The sequence below is a fragment of the Eutrigla gurnardus genome, assembly GCF_963514095.1.
Source record: "Eutrigla gurnardus genome assembly, chromosome: 18".
In the NCBI taxonomy this organism is placed as follows: domain Eukaryota; kingdom Metazoa; phylum Chordata; class Actinopteri; order Perciformes; family Triglidae; genus Eutrigla; species Eutrigla gurnardus.
Genome location: NC_139929.1, coordinates 23,993,175 through 24,013,919, shown reverse-complemented (window position 1 = coordinate 24,013,919; position 20,745 = coordinate 23,993,175). Strand labels below are relative to the sequence as shown.

The 20,745-nt window shown below is 41.6% G+C and overlaps 1 protein-coding gene across 1 annotated transcript in view; it reads right to left on the bottom strand.

Annotated features, from left to right (window-relative positions):
* pde1ca (phosphodiesterase 1C, calmodulin-dependent a) overlaps window positions 1-20,745 on the bottom strand; it is a 190,595-nt gene that overhangs the window by 125,994 nt on the left and 43,856 nt on the right. Inside the window, exons 2-3 of the mRNA XM_084033837.1 lie at window positions 18,511-18,561; window positions 17,558-17,717 (exon numbers count right to left, since the gene is read on the bottom strand). Coding sequence (XP_083889963.1) covers window positions 17,558-17,717; window positions 18,511-18,561 — 211 coding nt within the window. The remainder of the gene's footprint in view (window positions 1-17,557; window positions 17,718-18,510; window positions 18,562-20,745) is intronic.

Below are 20,745 nucleotides of genomic sequence, written 5' to 3'. Positions count from 1 at the left end.
AGATCAGATTAAAATGCGCTATTAAATGCGCTATTAAAATGCCCCCCCCCCCCCCCTTGATTTCGATTCGCGCTTGCTGCTTATCTCTCTCCCGTTCTGTCTCCGACTCATTCACACACCATCCGTGCTCCACAGCTGCACCGGATTCCCGTCCAACACCAGAACGGCGGGACACCGGGGCCCGCGTGGCCCTCGCGCGCTGCTCAGACCAGCAGCAGCCCCAACTCCGGCTCCAGCTCGGGGCAAGTTTGCACGTTTCTCCACGGACAACAGGGCGGCGCGCAAGCAGAACACGATCCTGACTTTTTTTTTTTAACCGACAAATTCAATTCATAGTAACGCACCGCATTTAACGTTCAGTAACGATAACGGCGTTGTAACGACGGAAACAGTAATTAGTTAGATTACCCCGTTACTGAAAAAATAACGGCGTTACCTAACGCCGTTCTTTTTTTAAAGATTATTTTTTTTGGCTAGAGTGCCATGCAAGCCTTTTTTTTGTTTTTTTTTGTAGAGAGAGACAGTGTGGAAAGGGGAGATAGAGGGGGAAGACATGCGCGAAAGAGATCGCCAGGCCGGGAGTCGAACCCCTGATCTCCGCGCCGAGGCCGAGCCTCCGTACATGGGGCGGCTGCCTTATCCACTGTGCCACCGACCGCCCCAACGCTGGAGCCTGCCAACTCCCAGGATGAGGAAAACAAGCAATTCCTGCATGGTCTCTGCAGCCCACCCTCTGGTCTCTTGCGTTTCATTTTTACGGCTGCGGTCCGTGTTAGCTTCTATGTGTGTGCTAACCACTTCACATCGGGCTGCTTCAGTAACGAGGGTCAGTACAAAGCTGGCTTTGCCTCAACACTGACCCTAGTAAAAGTATCTGTCCCCACAATACGGGCCCCAGCAACTTCACCTGAGCCTCGGTGAGCCATAGCGATACATCCACGTAAACATTGCTGCATGCTGCCTCGTAGCGCAAGCGGCGTCCTGTCTCTCTCCTAGTAGGCGATGACAGACGGAGCTCGTTAGCATTTAAAGGTGCAGACACAGAAGCAGCATGTTCTCAGCGGAGCTCATTTAAGCAGCTTTTAGACAGCTGAAATTCAGGACCACAGATAGGTTTGGGGAAATGCATATCGAAAACAGTGTTGTTGGACCTCTGACAGCTGTGTGGAATTGATGAAAACAGTATAATATGGGAACTTTAATGTCTTTAGCTGCACGCTTTAGGGGCTCTGCAAAGGTGCCTATTGCTCTGGGCTGACTTGAGGAGTGCGGCATCAACTTCTGATGATTCTCCTTTCAAAAACCAACAAAAAATGATGATTGTTATGTTATTTGTAAAGATCACCTCGTAAACAATGGTACTTGGGGCGACTGTGGCTCAGTTGGTAGAGCGGGTTGGCCAATGTTCGGAGGTTCAGCAGTTCGATCCCCGCCCTTGTCACTGTGTCATGGTCGTTGTGTCCTAGGGAAAGACACTTCACCCAGCTTGCCTCGTGTGAATGTGTATGACTGCTGTATGTTTGAGGTGGTGGTCTGAGGGGCCGTAGGCGCAGAATCTTGTGAAGATGGCGGCAGGTAGCAGCAGGGTGGCAGGTACTGCTGTTGCCTCACCTCCCTTAAACTACACTGGGGGACCGCTAGATTATCATAAATGGCATGGAACCTGGGCGCCTTGGCCTCACTTCAACAATATCCGAACCAAAAGGATTTCTCGCCTAATCATCCTGGTGCTGTACCTGTTCTTTCTGCTGAGTACGCAAATGTGGGGAAGCTGGCGTTCTGCTCGTAAGCGCGAGACCCTGATTGCGAGCTCATCTGGAACACCTGCCGTCGGCCTCCCGCTGGATTCCTGGAGCCAGTATGCCATATTCTCCAAAGTGCTGGATAATGGCCGAGCGCGGTGGGTGCAGCGTGAGCGGCATCGACACTCAACAGTCTCTGCGTCAACAAGGCGAGACCCAGCTGTCATTTTTTGCGTGATCCTGCTTCTATGCGGGGATGTCCATTTAAATCCTGGACCGATGACTCTGGACGCTTGCCAATCAGCTGATCCCGAACCTGCTCAGCCGGCTGTTGCTCTCACCGGCGTAGGACTTCGAGGTAACACTCCAGCAAACATCATGTCTGATTGCAATATTGGTCAAATGCTGACAACTCCAGCCGCGAGCAGATTTATCCCAACTAAATCCACACAAGCCATCTCGTGCCTTAAACAACAGCAGATGAAACTGTTCCAGACTGTCAATCATGCACGCGTGTTGTGGGACACGAAAACGAAACCGAAAGGCATTTTTGGTGGACATTTAAATATACGAAGTATCATCTCAAAGACCGAACAACTTGAACATTTACTGACGGACTCTAACATCGACTACCTATGCCTCACAGAGACTTGGTTAACCCCTAAAATCCCCTCATCTGTCCTCACTGTCCCAGGATATAATGTGTACAGACGGGATAGAAGTAAAGGAAAAGGGGGAGGTGTTCTCATATACGTGAAAGACAGTATTCAAAGCCAACAAATCGCTATTCCTGAAAATACCTTGGAATGCGTGGGGGTGAAAATTACTTTATCCCCTCAGATGTCTTTCACTGTTTTTGCAGTTTATCGCCCCCCCCCACTGCCACAACTGATTTCTTTGATTGTTTAAATGTCATCCTTAAACAACATGAAAAGACGGAAGTTATCCTTATGGGTGACTTCAATTTAAACTGGCAGGATAAAAAACGTAGAAAGAAACTTAAAGATATAGCCAAAACATTTTAGATGACCCAGATGATATGTAAACCCACTAGAATAACAAAATCTTCTCAAACACTCATAGATTTAATTTTTACAAACAAGCCAGACAGGATTAAAAAGGTGTATAATCTTATTACTGGGTTATCAGATCATAACCTTACTCTGGCTTCTAGAAAGTTGACAAAAGTACGTTATAGAAACGAAAATTCAATGAGGGAAAAATCAAGCATGCCTTTTATCTCCCAAAAAGACATGGCCCTCATTGAAAATGAAATAAAACAATTAAACTGGAATGACACCATTGGTAATATGTCCTGTGAGGAAGCTTGTACTGATTTTATGTCAACTGTTAAAGATATTCTTCTGAAATACACAAAAATCAGGGGCAAAAAAACAAATACAAAACGAAATCTACCCTGGTTTAATAGTAATCTCTGGGAGTTAATGAAAAAAAGAGATGCTTCACTCAAAAAATTCTTGAAATCAAAACTGAGTACTGATCACCTGATTTTTAAAGGTCTCAGAAATAAAGTCACACAACAACTTAGAAAGGCTCGAGCAAATTTTTTCCTTGATATTATTAGTGATGCAAAAGGAAACTGTAAGAAATTATGGAAGAGTATTGACAAGTTACTTGGAAAGGAAAAATCTACTAATAGAAGTGTTAAGCTTAAGATAAATGGTTGTATCCAGAATGATGACCATGTTGTTGGTAAATGTTTTAATGATTATTTTATAGATTCAGTACAAGAACTGAGTGGGACCTTTCCAAAAGTCCAACTCCCACAGTCCTTGGCCTGTGATGACTTGGCCTTCAAGCTATCTCCTATTAATGTGGCGAAGGTTGAAAAAATTATCTCAACCCTGGCAAATAGTAAAGCCAAAGATATACATGGTCTTGATACAGTATTTTTAAAACAACATAAGGCCATTATGCCACCTTTAGTTATGATTATAAATAAATCTGTCAATGAGAGCATTTTTCCTAGTGTGCTTAAACCTGCCATAGTTACCCCTGTGCACAAATCTGGTGATACACAGGTGGTCAGTAATTACCGACCTATCAGCATACTCTCAGCCATCTCAAAGGTCATTGAAAAGGTCGTAGCAGAGCAACTAGCTGCACATCTGGATTCTAAGTCCTTTTTACATCCAATGCAGTTTGGTTTCAGAAAGAAACATTCTACTGAATCTGCTTGCTGCTACTTCCTTGAGGAAATTAAAACCAGCCTAGATCAGGGAGGAGTGGTGGGAGCAGTCTTCCTTGATCTACGCAAGGCCTTTGATACAGTAAATCACGAGGTGCTGTTACATAAATTAAAAAATTATGAACTTTCTATCAATGTACATAACTGGGTGAAATCTTACCTAAGTGGTCGACACCAGTGTGTACGAGTGAATGGTACACTATCTCCATTTCTAGCATCCACACTGGGAGTCCCACAAGGGTCAATTTTAGGGCCGCTGCTGTTTTGTTTATACATTAATGACTTGCCCTCTGTCTGTCAGGATGTTAACACTATAATGTATGCCGATGACACTGTATTGTATACTCATGGGAAAAATGTAACAGAGGTGGCTGTGAAATTAACAAAGGCGATGAACAAGGTTAGTGATTGGTTATACAACTCATGCCTCACGTTAAATGTGGAAAAAACTGTGACCATGTTCTTTACAAATAGGTGTAAACTTAAAAGTTACCCTGATATTGTAGTAAATGGGCAAAAAATAAAACACGTAGAACAATTTAAATACCTGGGGGTAACGTTGGATTCAACACTTAGTTTTAAAGGGCATGTCAAAAAGCTGAGTAACACGTTGAAATATAATTTAGCTAATTTCAGATACATAAGAAATTCTCTCACCCTTGAGGCATCAAGTACATATTTAAATGCAATGATTAAGCCCCATTTTTGTACTGTGTCACATCCTGGTCTCAGGCATGTAAAACAGTTACAAAACCACTAGAGTTATTGTACAAAAGTAGTCTTAAGACCCATGCCAAAAAACCACGGCATTACCATCATTGCCATGTACTTGCCAAATATGATATTTTGAGCTTTGAAAACTTGATTATACACTCAAATGTTTGTCTACTTCACAAAATTATTCATAATGCTTATGCCCCCCCTCTGAAAAAGTTTGTGACACTCTGCTCTGAAAACACAGTACGTCTAACTAGATCTGTTACGAGGGGTGAGTGCAGTATTCCTCAACGTAGAACTCAGTTTGGCAGCTCTTCTTTTTCATGTGTGGCCATGAGTCAGTGGAATGTCCTTCCCACAGAACTTATTCTATGTACAAATCCTCACACATTCTCATGCTTGTCAAAGCGCTGGTTACTAAGTAAGCAAGTTTGCACACATTGTTGAGTATTATGTGAGTGTGTGTATGTGTCTGGCTATGAGTGTGGTTGAGGATGAGGATGATTGTTATCTGTGTATTGTATGTGTGTGAATGTGTGATGAGAGTGAGAGAGAGAGTGTATGTGCTGTTGGTCTCTATTGTGCACTTTATGATTTGGCGCTCTTGTTTCCCTGCTTTTATTAGTGCATTCTGTCAATTTTTTAAATATTACCTGCCCAGGGACTACAGGCTGAAATTAGCAATTGCTGCTATAACCTGGCTCAAAACATCTCTTCTTGTTTTACAAGATTAATGTTTTTTTTGTGCATTGTCCCTGTTTTAAATAAATAAAAAAAAGAAAAAGAAAGAATGGCAGCCACGCTTCCGTCAGTCTGCTCCAGGACAGCTGTGGCTACTATCGTAGTTTACCACCACCGGTATGACTGTGTGTGAATGAATGGAACCCGGAACCCTGTCAGAGCGCTTTGAGTGACTTGAAAAGCGCCATATCAATCCAATCCATTATTATTATTATTATTACTTCATTATGTCAAGTGTTTGCACAAAGTAAATGTATCCCACTAAAAATATAAATGACTAAAACCACATTTTACGTGTACAACAACTTTTGTTTCATCATACGGAAAAACATCTTGTGATGCTGTTAAATGAAACGCACACACTTCTGCGTCACTGTTGGAAAATGAAATCCTCTGAGAAATGCAGAAGCAAAAATACTTTTGTAGCCCAAATTATGAAATTACGCATTTTCAGTGCATATTCAACTAAACGTTAACAAAGGAAGCACATTTTTTTCTTTTTGGCACATATCTGAATAAATTAAATGTATCCAATAAAAGAAATGCGTGTTTGTGCTATTATGGCCATACCTTGCTCTGCAGTTTCTGGCTCAAGGGTGTCAAATCCTTGAATTCCTACAATCTGTTCATCGGAGAAAGTCAGCAGCACCTGCTGCTCATTTGAAGACAGGGGGATGTCCTCTGCCGGTCCACCACCTGTTTTATTTGCCGAGGTTTTATTATAAGCCATTTTTTCCTTTGCTCTTCTTCTTACATCTTGCCATCTCCTCTTAACTTCATCGGCCGTTCTTCTTGTTTTGCTGACAGCATTGACTTTGTCACAGATATCCTCCCATTTCCCATTTCTCATGGATATATTAATGTTTCTTTGTTGTAACTTGTGAATATCTTTGTTTGCCTCCTCCACTAACACCTCCAATTCAATGGCTTCAAATTTCATCTTTCGTTTGCGCCTACTCTATCCCATGTTCTCCATGGTGAACACTAGTAACACACGCAAAAACCTAATTTAAATAGGGCGGTTTCCAACACGTTTGCAGCTGTTATTCATTGCAATCTTAGTTGATCACCCACAACACGCAAACCAACAAGCGCGCACAAGCGATTTAGCGCCCCTTATCTGGGATCTTAGCCCTCTACTGCACGGTGTTGGGTCTCTTAATAACAAATCATTTTAGTCAAAGATTTTATTACCACTTCTAAACTTGATTTTGTTTTTAACTGAAACATGGCTAGAACAAAATAACAGTGCAAGCATTCTGATTGAGACAGCACCCCCCAACTATAACTTTATTGATGTATGTAGATCTGAGAAAAGAGGTGGAGGGGTTGCTGCTATATTTAAAAATACATTTCACCCCCATGCCCGCTTATAGAGATACCTTTCTTAATCAGCTCCAGTTTAAAACGCTCACAGAGGAAGTTAAAGTGGACCTGGATAAGGACATAACAATGGAAGAACTATTGCAGGCCATTAAAAGCATCAACTCAGGCAAAACTCCAGGGCCTGACGGCCTACCAATAGAGTTTTATAAAACCTTCCAGAAGCAGTTGTTGACCCCACTTTTGGATATGTTTAACGAGTAATTTAATAATGGTACATTACCACCAACTTTAAGACTTGCTACAATAGTTCTTATTTTGAAACCTGGGAAAATACCGACCGACTGCTCTTCATACAGGCCTATTAGTCTTATGGGAGTAGACACAAAAATATTGAGTAAAATTCTTGCAAAAAGGCTAGATCCACATATCCCTTTTTTGGTACATAGTGATCAGAATGGGTTTGTACAGACTCGTCAGGGATTTCATAACATAAGAAGGGTCCTCAACATAATCCACTAAAAATAATACCAGGGATACAGCGCTGTTATCTCTAGATGCTAGACAAGCGTTTGATAGAATTGAGTGGCATTATTTGTTCAATTTGCTACCAAGATATGGACTTGGGGGAAAATTTATGAAATGGATAGAATTATTATATACTAACCCTACAGCACACGTAATGACGAATAACAATTTATGAAGCCCGTTTACGCTAGAGAGGTCAACTCGTCAGGGCTGTCCTCTCTCCCCACTTTTGTTCATTTTAGCCATTGAGCCTTTAGCCATGTCCATTAGAGCCGAAGCCAATTTGTCAGGAATAACAATCGGAGATCATGAACATAGGATATCGTTATATGCAGACGATGTGATTCTTTTTTTGTCAAATTTATCAAACAGTGTCCAGACATTATTACATTTAATTAATAGATTTGGTCAGTTTTCTGGATACAGTTTTAATAATACAAAATCTTCGATACTTTTCCTAAACAACTTTTCCAGTCATAATAACACCCTTTTTTAATGCTAGGGAAGGCTTCACCTATCTTGGAATTAAGATTACCCCCAAATTAATACAGTCGTTCAAGCAAACTATGACCCGTTGATGAGAAGGTACAAGAATTACTTTAACAATGGACAACAATGCCAATATCAATTATTGGCGGGATCAATATAATCAAGATGACTATCTTGCCGAAATTCTTATATCTATTTCAATCACTTCCAATGCCACTACCAAAATATTTTTTTAAAGAAATTAATAATGCATTTTGTAGGTTTATCTGGAACAATCGAAAACCTAGATTAAGACTCAGATTATTGTACTTGCCATATGATAGGGGTGGATTACAGATGCCCAGTTTACAGTGGTATTACTGGGCCGCTCAGCTGCGTAGTGCTATGTTTTATTTTGTCACACATTCTCCTCCAGCATGGGTTCATATTGAACAAGCATCAATATCTAAGCTGCCACTAAGCCTATATTTATATTCAGCAGATTTTAAAACTTTGAAGAAAACAACAACAAATCCCTTCCTTAAGAACTCTATTGATATATGGTTTAAAGCTCATAGACATATTGGTGATACACCTCCCATCTCTCAATTTTCACCTATTTGGAATAATGCACAGTTCACTCCTGGCCGGGCAGATGGTGGTTTTCAAATTTGGGCCGACAGGGGGGTGCAAAAAAATGGAGACTTATATGTTCAGGGCACCTTACTAACATTTAACGATCTTTGTTTGAAATATTTAATTCCAAAAAAACACTTTTTTAAATACTTACAATTGAATCATTTCATTTCATCAAAGTGTCATCAGGATACACAAGAACCGCCGCTGTCCTGCCTTGAGGACATTGGGCCCTAGTTTCGTGGCGCAGCGCAGGGCGGCGCAGGGTGGCGGAGCCGGCGTAATACAAGTTTCGACCCGCGCAGCCTTGCGCACGGTCAGTTTGGCAGTTTGGTGGATCGCCTGCGCCAAGATGGGTGTGGCGGCGCAGCAGGGGGAGGCGTCACAGATTCAGCTTGGCGTAGCGGAAGTTTCGTGGCAAAAAGCCTCACAGAGACTGCGCTGAAAGCTCGCCAGCTCGTCTACTCTCGGCGCAAGGCGTAAATAAAGTCCATTCATTCAATGCGAATCACAGCTGGCGGAGTGGAAGTTTGGCTGACGGCGCGCAGTGCGCGCACGTCACCGAGACCTCACAGGCAGGTTTCCACAGTTCCAGGCACATTTAAATGCAATAAATAATCACAACAAACACTATTTAATGCAACTAATTGAATCAACACGAGGATTTATATCTATATAGATTGTCCCGTCACATCTGACGTCAGATCAAAGGCGGATGGCACGCGTAACGGAAACTCAGCCTCTCGGACCAAAACATCTCCCTCTCTCTCTCCTGTTTTTTATAATATGGGCATTGTTATTATTATGATACGCACGCACAGCGCGTGATGCACGTTGTGGGAGCGGCGGCGCTGCTTCTGTCATCGGGTTGTCAAGTGACGGAACTTGCACTGAACCTCCCCTAACGCATTAAAGGTGAGGAGAGGAGCTCATTTGATTGGTGAAGATCTGAATCAACTGTGTTAATCCCAGTCCACACCTCGTCTCCTCCTCGTCTCCCACTCACGCCTTCTTTTCCTCCCTCTTTCCCACTTGTGCGGGTGGGAGTGACGGGAGGTGTGCCTGCGCGAGCCTGCGCGGTGCACGAAACTTGCAATGTCCAGGCGGACACACCCCGTCGGCATGGCGCAGGTGCGCTGAGAGCTGACTGCGCCTGGTCTACGAAACTAGGGCCCAGTGTGTTAAAACACATGAATGGGAAACGCCAAATCTCTATAGTACTTGTCTCACATGATGAGGAATCTAGTCATGACAGAAGGAGGGCATGGAGTTCAGATATTAAGGAAGATATTGAAGAAGCTAAGTGGGCAACAGCTTGTATAAAAGCTCAAACACAAACCATTAATACTCACATGAAACTGCTGCAACACAAATGGTTAATGAGAACATACATAACCCCTGAGAAACTCAATAAATGGTCCCCTGACATTCCAGATACTTGCGTGAAATGTTTGACTGAGAAAGGTACTTTAATTCATTGTGTATGGGAATGTCCTAAACTGGTAACTTTTTGGAAAATGGTTGTTCACACTCTAAGTAAAATTACAGGTATTCAGGTACCCTGTGTAGCAAAACTTTGTATTTTAGGGATATACCCAGATTGTTTTTCTGTTAACGTTAAGTGTAAAAGACTCTGATCAACTTCGGCCTCCTACAGGCCAGGAGGATGGTTGCTTTGTCTTGGAGAGACACTGAAATATCATCTACACAATCTTGGATTAGAGAGATGGCAATGTATGTTACATTAGAAAAGCTAACCTATGTAATCAGGAGTAAAGTACAAGAATTTGAAGAAGTGTGGACACCCTTAATGGACTTTCTCAAGCAACAATAGATTATATTTATCTGTAGAGCTATTCTGTGTGTGACTATTTTATTTTATTTTAATTTATCTTATTCTATTATTTTACGTGGGTATGTATGTTTGTGTGCGTGTTTATCTTTTCTGTATGTATGTGTATGCTGCGAGGTTCACCTGCATATCATTGTGCAACTTGTGTGGCATAGGTCAATGTGCTTTGTATGTTCATATTGGAAATTAATACAAAACATTGTTCAAAAAAAATAAAATAAAATACATTTCAGGGGAAACAGATGTCACTTGGTGTTTCTCCATCATTCGAATACCTCTGTGCTGTGTTGAAATGCTCTCCCAGAGTTTTCCCGTTAATTATTTACAGGCCACCTAAATATTTGTAAAATTTTTCAATTATTTTTTAGCATCTCCACTGACTTTGACTGCCTAGTTATAACTGGTGACTTTAATTTTCATATTGACGATTTGAATGAAAAGGGTGCAAAATAACTTTTTACTATTATAGACACATTTGACCTTTCTCAACATGTGAAAGAGGCTACTCTTGTTGTAAGGGACACAACCTGGACCTGATTAGGTCTCAATGTTTCTGATGTTTTTGTGACTGATCCTTCATTGACTGACCACTTCTGTGTATTCTTTAATATTTATTTCATTCCTGACACACAGACAGAATCAAATAAGGTCAAAAAGCAGTACATCAATGGGCATGCCAATGTACTCTTTAAAAATGCCATCTCCTAGTTACCACTTCTAAACCCATGTCATGCTGATGATCTTGTAAACAACTTTAATTTCAAAATTCTGAATGTCACAGATGTCATTGCACGTGCTACGGTTAAAACGATTTCTGGTAAGCAAAAGGCACCCTGGAGAAAAGTCCGTTCTCTGCACTGTTTTTTTTATTATTGCAAATATGATTTTATTCTCCTTGTCTTTCTGTAATGCATTTTAATTTTGCCTTTATTTTCTTTTAATTCTTCTATTTTTTTCACTTTATTGTATGACATGTTATGATGTGGAGCACTTTGTGTATGAGATGTGCTAAACAAATAAAGTTGCCTTGCCTTGACTCAACGCACCTAAGGACATTCTGTGGAGAGCTTTGTCCTGCTGCATCCTGAATCGTTTTACAAACCTGGGTCTAGATTTTAATTTGTTTTTAATAAACAACACTGTTTTTAACAAGTTGTCTCTGCCTGCCTTTTTTTGTCACAATGAGTCACTGTGATTTTCGTTGGTTAATTTGTTTTATGTTGATTACCTGTCTGCCCTAATGTGTTTCACCTGTTCCTCTTCAGCTCCCTGCCTCCCTGTGTATCAGAGGTGGCGAAAGTACTCATATTCTGTACTTAAGTAGAAGTACAGATACATGTGTAAAGAAATACTCTGGTAAAAGTAGAAGTACTGATTCAACTCCTTAACTCAAGTAAAAGTAAGAAAGTACAGGTTCTGAAATGAAAACCTTTTTGCCATTAATGAAACACAATACATCTTTTGATAATTTTGTTAAACAAAAAAAGTTCAGACAGAATAATCAAGAATAATCACGCCAGCAGCTCGTGTTGACACAGGACACAGCGCATACGCCATGAGTCCTTTTTGGAGCCGACAACAACGGCAATACTCCCAGACCCTGCTTCGCTTCCTTCCTCCATGTCGCTGCTACATTACAAGTTCTCTACCGTCTCTACCTTCCCTCACTCATTCGACTTCTTCCTGCGGTAACCTGTCCCCCCCGCCCTCTTCTTCTCCCTCTTTCCCTCTTGAGTTCATCACGTCTTTTACGTATGCTTTTACGTATTGTCGTCATCTGTGGAGGTTTTTTTTTTTTTAAAGTAACAAGTCTGTTTTTACGATGTAAGGAGTAGAAAAATGTAGGGAGTAAAAGTAAAAAGTCATCAGAAAATAAATACTCAAGTAAAGCACAGATACCTGAAAAATCTACTTAAGTACAGTAACAAAGTATTTGTACTTTGTTACTTGTCACCTCTGCTGTGTATATAGTCTGTGTGTTTCCCCTGTCTTGCTGTCGGGTCATTGTATGTCCGTAGATGGCTGTTCGTTTCCCTGCATGCTGCACCACCCTGTTTCTCGTGGATTGTGTCCAGCTGCCCGTGTCCCTTTGTGGTTTTGATTTATCATTTCTTTTTTAATGCTGTTTTTTCCTTGTGGTCTCCCTAAGTTGTACTTTGCTTGATAGTTTAATAAATATTTTTTGCCTTAAAACCTTTTCATCTACACCTGCATTTGGATCCACCCTTGTTCCCCCGATCCCAAACCATGACAGAATGATTCGACCGCGTCAAGTGGAGACTGCTTTGATTTGAGTTGATTTAGAGACTTATGAGGTTACTTACGACCTCCAGTGCCTCAAAGCAGAACACAGATAGGAGGAGAGGGAGTCGGCCCTGAAGCGAGCTAAGGAGCTGGGTTACAGACTTTGTTTCCGCTCCTGATCCCCGGCCATCACCCTCTCCAGTCAAACAGCCTCTGAATTCCTGCTCTGACCTGTTTCTGGATACTTGCCTGGCCCTGGGAGGGCCTAGGAGCATCCAGCTGGCTGACCAGCACTTTGCTACCCGACTGCCGACCTCAAGGAAAAGGCGCTGCTCGCAGTCACCAAGCCCGTTCGTGTCCCAACAGAGGTCCTTCCGTTACCAGTCCTGACGGAGGTCTGTCCATCACCAGTCCCGATGGAGGACCTTCTGACGCCTGCTCCACGCAGCCTGCTGGGTGTCCGCTCGTTGCCCGTTCCCATCCCAACGGGGGACCGTCCAACCCCTGCTTCACGCATCCTGCCGGGGGTCTGCTCGTCGCCAGTTCCTGTGTTGGCGGCGTCTTCGCAGTCAGCTGTTCCCGCATCAGTGGGGCCTCTGTATCTTCAGTGCCTCCATCAGCAGAGCCTAAGCCACCTGCAGTCCCTGCATCGCCAGAGCCTCAGCAGCCTGCAGTCCCTGCCTCGCCAGAGTCTCAACAACCTGCAGTCCCTGCTCAGCCTTCCAAGTGGCTCCGTCCGAGCATGTTCTGATCCTGCTCAATGTGTAAAGTGTCTTTTGTTGTCATATGACACTATAAATCCTATAAAACACTTTAAATGAATTAAATACTTCCATGTAGACACCAACAATATTTCATCAATCATGGCGGAAATAACCACAGTGCTGCTTTGTACATGTACAAGTCCCAGATATGCCGGGAAACTCACTGTATCTAGCAAAACAAATGCCTGCTGGTTTACCACAGCTATATAAATCCAAAATAATCTATTAAGCTGTGATGTAATATCAATAACCAGATGAAAAGGATGCTGAAATAACTGATGGTGATCAGTGAAAAGTCTGAAGTTATTATTTGTTAGGTCTGTCTGCAAGACAACAAGCTAACAACTTTTAAAATGTGTGTTTTCTGAATGAAGTCCAGATTTATGGATGCTAGGCTATGCTAACATTGTAGCTGCTCCATCAACACTCCAAAAGAGGTCATCTAGACATAAATACGGCAGCGACCTTGTTGTTTGGACCACAGATGTCTCTGGTTTCTCCACATTCAGTCTGGTCTGGTCTCTGGACAAATATACTGTAAGCTGCTATCTTAAAGGTGACCACAGACTGATCCAAGATTTGTTTAATCCATTTCTTATTCAGCAACATCATATGGGGTCAGTTCAGTCTCATTAATAATGAATCCACAGAGAAGGATTCACAAATGTGTTTTGTCATTTATATATAAATGACTCTTCTCACAAATACATCTCAATACACACACACAAATGGATATTAGTAAAAATGTGAAATAAATCCATCAACAAAAATAAGGTTCACAAAGACATTTCTGATCCACACACAAATATGTCTTGTTTTAAATAAATGTAATATAAATCCATAAATATATGAATTAAAACAATATTTGCAATTTTCATCAAAAATGTATTTGGATGTTACATTTATATACAAACTGTTAAACTTGAATTTAAAAGACGCTTTTCATTTGTGAACTTGTTTGCGTTTGTGTGTGAACTGGTCTGTATTTGTGTGCGGACTTTTGAGACTCTCTTGACATGGCTGAATTCACATATTCATTTTTTTCAACAAGGAACTCTCTGTAGCCAATCAGATGCCTCCCTCGTTTTCAGCCAATCACATGACTGCATTCCCACGAGGGGTACCTCACCGTGGCCAGAGCACAGCTCTTTCTCTGCGCTTTATGCGTTGCTTTTCGGTAAAAGTACAAAACGTATTTAAAAAGTTATTTTATTCTCTCTCAAGCCAACATTATTGACAAGTTTGTAGCTAGCTAAATCCATTAGCTAGCTCTTATAGGCAGTACTTTGAAACCAATGTAGTAAGCAATTTACCTATTAGTTATTATGGTTTGCTTGTAACTTATTTTTGCATGCATTAACAACAGGTAAGCTTTAGCAAGCAAATTACAGATAAGGTTATGTTTTCTGATGTTAGTAGGATCATATTAAAGGTACAATATGTAAGAAATCTAAAGCAACTGGCTGTAAAATCATCCTAATATGTCATAGAGACTCAGGAATAATGATCATATAACATACTGAACTCACCAACAACAACAGTACAGCCAAAATATTCGCATTTAAAAAAATCTTTTGCGGACCGCAAATCATGTTTATGTTTTGAAAACATGTTTTGGCACGTGGCGCCACCCACCGGCGTCTACAAATCATTGCAGTCAGTAGAGTCTCAGCTGCCGAGCAGCCACGGGTTGCCAGTTTCGACTGAGCTACAATGGCGGAGGCAACAAAACCCAAAAGAGCTCGTTATGATTCACAAAAACGCCAAGATAAAAACCAACGCAAAGCAAGGGTCTATATAGGGGATGCATTTGAACGGTGGAGACTGTTGAAAGCTGAGAGGAATTTGAAATCGGATGCAGGATTGACTCTTCTCCTAGACAGGTAAGTTGAGCTTGGCTAACTAAGTTAGCCTCATAGCTTGACTGGGATGGACATTTTGAATACTTTGAACTGTCGAGTAACAACGTTATTCATTTCGATCATAGAAACAAACGTTAGCAGCACAGCTAACGCTAGCAGCATTAGCACCGTCCTGTTACGAGCTGTGCTGCTAACGTTTGTTTCTACGATCAAAATTAATAACGTTGTTACTCCGCTGTCCGGCCGCCTTCGGCGCGTTTGGATACGCCAACAGCTCTGGCAACCTCGAGTCTGGAGGGGAGGGGGAGACGGATACGACTCGCCGCAGTGTTTTGAATTTGAGTGTAGTATCGTTTTTGGCCACATTCTTACATATAGCGCCTTTAAGTTAGCATATGATCCGTTGTCTAAAAGCATTATATAGCTAACTAGTTAGCTAACACACATGCGCAAAATGCACAGAGAAAAAGCTGTGCTCTGCCCATGGTGAGGAATGAAGTCATGCGATTGGCTGAAAACGAGGGAGGCATCTGATTGGCTACAGAGAGTTCCTTGTTAAAAAAAATGTGACCAGCCACGGCAAAACCAGGAACAAGTCGAACTTGGGGCATTTTGAGTTATTCATAGATTCTGAAAGAGTAGTTTCTAAGCTTTCCAATGATGTCCAACACATGGAAAGCACATGATAATATTTGAAAATTGGCCACAAAGTTTGCAAATCTCACCTCACCTCCCCTCACCTGGCCAGAAAGGAAACACAATGGTGCTCATTTGCATCTCATTCAGATAAGCCCCCCCCCACTACAGATGCCACTCAGTGATATCTGGTATCTGTTAGCCTGCAGGGCAGAAAGTATTGTAGTGGTTTGAACAATGCTTATCAAAAGCAGTTATCATGTAGGTAATGTTGATGTAGTGTTATTTTCATTAAGCACTTTACTGGACTGATCAGAATTAGAAGGTACTTTATTGAAATGGAAATGCTTAAAGTGTACAATGTAAACAGTGGAGGAAAAAAATCCTACAGTACAGTCAGTACTAGAATTAAGTGAATTTAGTCCAAGCCCATTCTCCTCAAAGTGTTTGATTATATCCGTCAGGGTGTCTTTGCCAATTCTGAAAAGGAAAACAAAGAAGTATCACATCATGTGTCATGCTAACAGGCACCGTCTAAGTAGCTAGTGCTAATGATTTAGCAACTAGCCTATTGTCCTCAGGTAGGCTAGTTGCTAAACTATTAGCATCACAGTCAATTCAAGCAATGCCAACAGCCCCCTTGGCACCTTATTGTTAAATCAGATGCCCACATTACGAGCCAAAAATCTCCCATTACAGCTTAGTTTCGATGTGCATATACTTTTGAAACAACAGTACTGAGCTAGCTTAGCTAGCTATGCCAAGTAGATAACTTGGATGTTAACGGAAACTCACCCGATAAGAAACTGAAAAGTATTCCTGCAGACTTCGTTCGCTCCGATGAAATCAGAGGTCCGGGCGGACTTTCTTTTCGTCTGTAGCTTTTTGGTGGATGCAGTCATCTCCGAATCCATCCGTATGCTGTACATAAGCTCTTGAGAAAGTTTGTCGCTACATCAATGTCTTCCAAGGAGAGAGTTCTCCTTTCTTCTTCCGTAGCATTTGCAGTCAATGTTACGGATTTCCTCCATTTCGCTGTCTTTGTCCCGTTGAAATGTAACCGTAGATATAGCGTCTGATATCTTCCGCTCCAGCTCCGCCGCTGCGCCGACACAGGCGCTGAATAAGTAGCCATGTGTTTCGCTTCTAACGTGCAGCTGATTGTCCAAAAAAATAACAACAGCGCGTGAATGGCCAATGGTAATCAGTATGGAAATGAACTGCATCGCCGTAACCGCCCCAGCAAAGAGACAGACAACGGCAGATTTTTTCCAAAATTACAAATACAAAATGTATACTTTTAAGGCAACCAATACTGTTATCTGAAACATGGAGTGACTTCTTCATGACCTCAACTTGCATATTGCGCAAAAAACAAAAATCACTAATTTTGAAGAAAAAAAAAGCTTATTTCGTTGTTTACGCAAATTCGTCCCACCCGACTTGTTGCTGGTTTTGCCGTGGCGGGTCACAAATGCATTCGTGAATCCAGCCATTTTTACATACACATCCATTTGTGTGTGTATTGAAATGTATTTGTGAGAAGAGAGTCATTTATATATAAATCACAAAATACATTTGTGAATCCTTCACTGTGCATTCATTATTAATGAGACTGAACTGACCCAATAACATCAGGACATCAGTGATGACAGAAGGAGAATTTGCTTTGTGTTTGGTATGAACACAGCATCAGACTTCAACTAAATGTCCTCATATGGCATGTGGTTGATACATTTATATAGCTATAAATAATGATATTGAGAAACAAAGGTCAGTTCATGTTTGCAACTTTGTGTTTCTGTATGTGTGTTGTTTTAGAGTGTGTAGTTGACCTGATTGCAGTCTTCTCCATGGCGTCGGGACCATCAGGGATAGGCAGTTCATCAGCCAAGATTTCCTCAGCGCTGCGTGGGTCAATTGGGATTCCTCTTTGTTCAGTAATACCAACGCCAGATGTGACAGCAGTGCATAGTGCATTCTGGGACCATGAGCCTAAAAAAATCCATACCAACAAAGCTTTGTTAGCTTTTCCATATATGCCTTATTACAAAACAACATGAACCTCTTCAACATTTTAGGTTTTTATCAATGTTCCTCCCTAAATCAGACAGGTCCTTACAAGTTGGGTCAAAGACAAGACTCCTTCCTCACATTCAGAAAGAAGACATTGGAAAACTTAGAGAGTGACAGCTTTCGTTATTAAAAAGGGCATGCCTTCAATTCCCCGCTACAATTTCAAATCAGAATTAAGAAGATGGACGTAGACATGGTAACTTTGCTATTCTACAAAGTTTCATTGATGAACATTTCCATTTCAACATTTGCCTGATGTTTATTGAATAACTGAAAGTTTAATATCACATTTCTCCAGTTTTCCAATTCGGTCACAGGAAATGTATGATGCTTCAAGACTTGTGTAGTAAACATTTGTATTGTGTTTTTGGAGAGTAACCATGCTCAGCTGCACTTCAATGTTGCTGGCTGGCTCAGAAAACCTCTAGACTCTGCGTGTTTATAATGAAGCATGGGAGGCTCACTTGTCGAATAGGCAGCCGTTTATTTTCCTGAACAGGAACAGAATATTATCTGGTCAGTCATACAGTTGGCTTGCTACAGGTGACTCACACACAGCATGCTACAAAAGATTATTGGATTCAAAGGAGACCAGCTGCTGCCAAGGTGTCTGCTCAGGGGTCCAGCTATTAAAGAGTTAACCATCACACCACCTCCATTATAACAACAATTAATTGATATAGAAAAAAGGATAAACCCTTTTTTAACTCACGTGTAAAGCGGGCCAGCGGATGTCGGTTGCTTTCTCCTGCCTTATTGGCAACTGAAAGAGAAGAAATCTTACATTCTCATTTGATACATATGGCAGTTTTAAAAGCCTGATCAGACCCCTGAGGAGGAATGAATTTGACTCCTTCAATTCTCACCTGTTAATGTTGGATTAGGTTCACTTTTATTTTTCTTACAAGTACAATTGGTTTAGTGACCTCATGAAATTCCCAGTATACATCTACCTAGTGTGGTGGATTTCCAGATGATCTTCATCTGTTGCGTTAGTGAATCTTGTAAAACTATTCAATCACTGAAGCCGAAGGGGGAGACACCACTATCTCACTGTGACAGGATTCACTGATGAGGGACACAGAGTGCACCAGAGAGAGTAGAGCTCAGTCTGTGTTGATTAATCTGCATCTTTTACATGAATATACGCAAACAAAAATTGCCTTGAGTAAATGGTCTTATACCATGTCTTACACCTATCAGCCACTGACGGGTGAATAAGTGTGGTGAATAAGTAAATAAGACTGATGATGTCATTATGATGTGCGCATGCTGACCCCTGTCCACAGACCAGTCAGTGTACCCATGTTGACCCCCGTCCACTGCCAAAAGTGCAATGGGCAATGTGCATATGAGCATCAGAAGTTGACTACGCAGCAATGAAAGAAGGTGGCCTGGGGCCTCATTTATAAAGCTTACGTACGCACAAAACGGGGCTGGAAACGTGCGTACGCCACTTTCCACGCCAATGTTGTGATCTATAAAAACCAAACTTGACGGGAAAGTGTGCGTACCCGTAAGCAAACTCTGAGGCATGCGTACCGGTACGCATATTCTGGAGACTGGAAGGGAATCAGCAGTAAACGTGAGAAGAACTATATATTTTTGATGACTCACACACATTTAATTACACACCATATCATACGTTAGATCTGTGTTATCATGATGACAGGGTATCCGCGGTGTCTTAAAAAGTATTAAAAGGTGATAAATCAATTTTGGGAAAATTAAGACCCTTAAAAAGTATTAAAAAAGTATTATCATGACTTTACTAAGTCTTAAATTTTGAAGGTATTTTTTCTGAATTCGCTGTCCAAGAGTTTGGATCCTAAAAACATTGTGAACGTGTAAAAATGTATTTGTTTCCTTAAAAAACAAAGATGAACCAGTACATAAAAAACTACGCTATTGTGGGTGCGTTCGTAAACCGTCTCCGAGAGCGCCAGAGTGCACTCGGAAATTTACAAAGTACGCTCTGGCGCTCCCAGTACCTATTACGAACGCACCTATGTCACATGACGCTCTCAGCGCGAAAAAACAGAAGAGAAGGCTTGGTGAACGGTCATGGGGAAGTGCAAGTTTGCGGAGTCCATATTGTACACTGTGCAAGAAGAGGATTAACATCGTGTCTATGGGAATTAAGGCATTAAGGTCCCACATGTGTTGTGCTAGCCACAAAGCCGCACTACCACAACCTAGTGCCGTCACACTACCACCGGCAGCCACACCTGAACCTAACTTTACGGCTACGACCTCGGCTCACTCTGCCTCCGCATTTTCTGCCGACATCAGGGTGGCGCTGGGCGGTACGGCAACGCTGCGTGCGGAGGTGTTGTGGTGTCTCCACACAGCACAGAAACACCACTCGCTGAACAGTAACGAAAACTTGGCTGACGTTTTCAGGGCCATGTTTCTCGATTCAGACATAGCCAAGACTTTTGCTTGTGGTAAGGACAAATCTGGTTACATTATACGATTTGGCTTAGCACCATACTTCAAGCAGGAGCTCATCAACACAATCAACAAGGCTGGACAGTTCGTCTTAATGTTTGATGAGTCGCTCAACAAATCTACAAAAAAGAAACATGTCATGACTGTCCTGATTGTTGTTTTTTGAGAGTGGAGCAATGTTTTTTTTTTTTTTTATAAAACTTTGCCCTTGAGTCCCAGCCTATTTTGAATTCTGTTGTACCATAGTGGTCTTAGTGGTCTGTAGTCTTTATCACAAACTAAAACTGTTAAGTTAAAAGTGTCTGATGTAAATGTTGCATATTGAAGTGGCGGTGAGGTATTAAAAAATATTGGGATGGTCTTGAAAAAGTCTTAAAAAGGTATTGAAATTAGCTTCAGGATTCCTGTATATACCCTGGATGAACTCCAGCAATGTTTTTGACGCTTTTAATGAGTGATAGTTTTTTTCATATTAACACCTTCTAAAATCAGACTT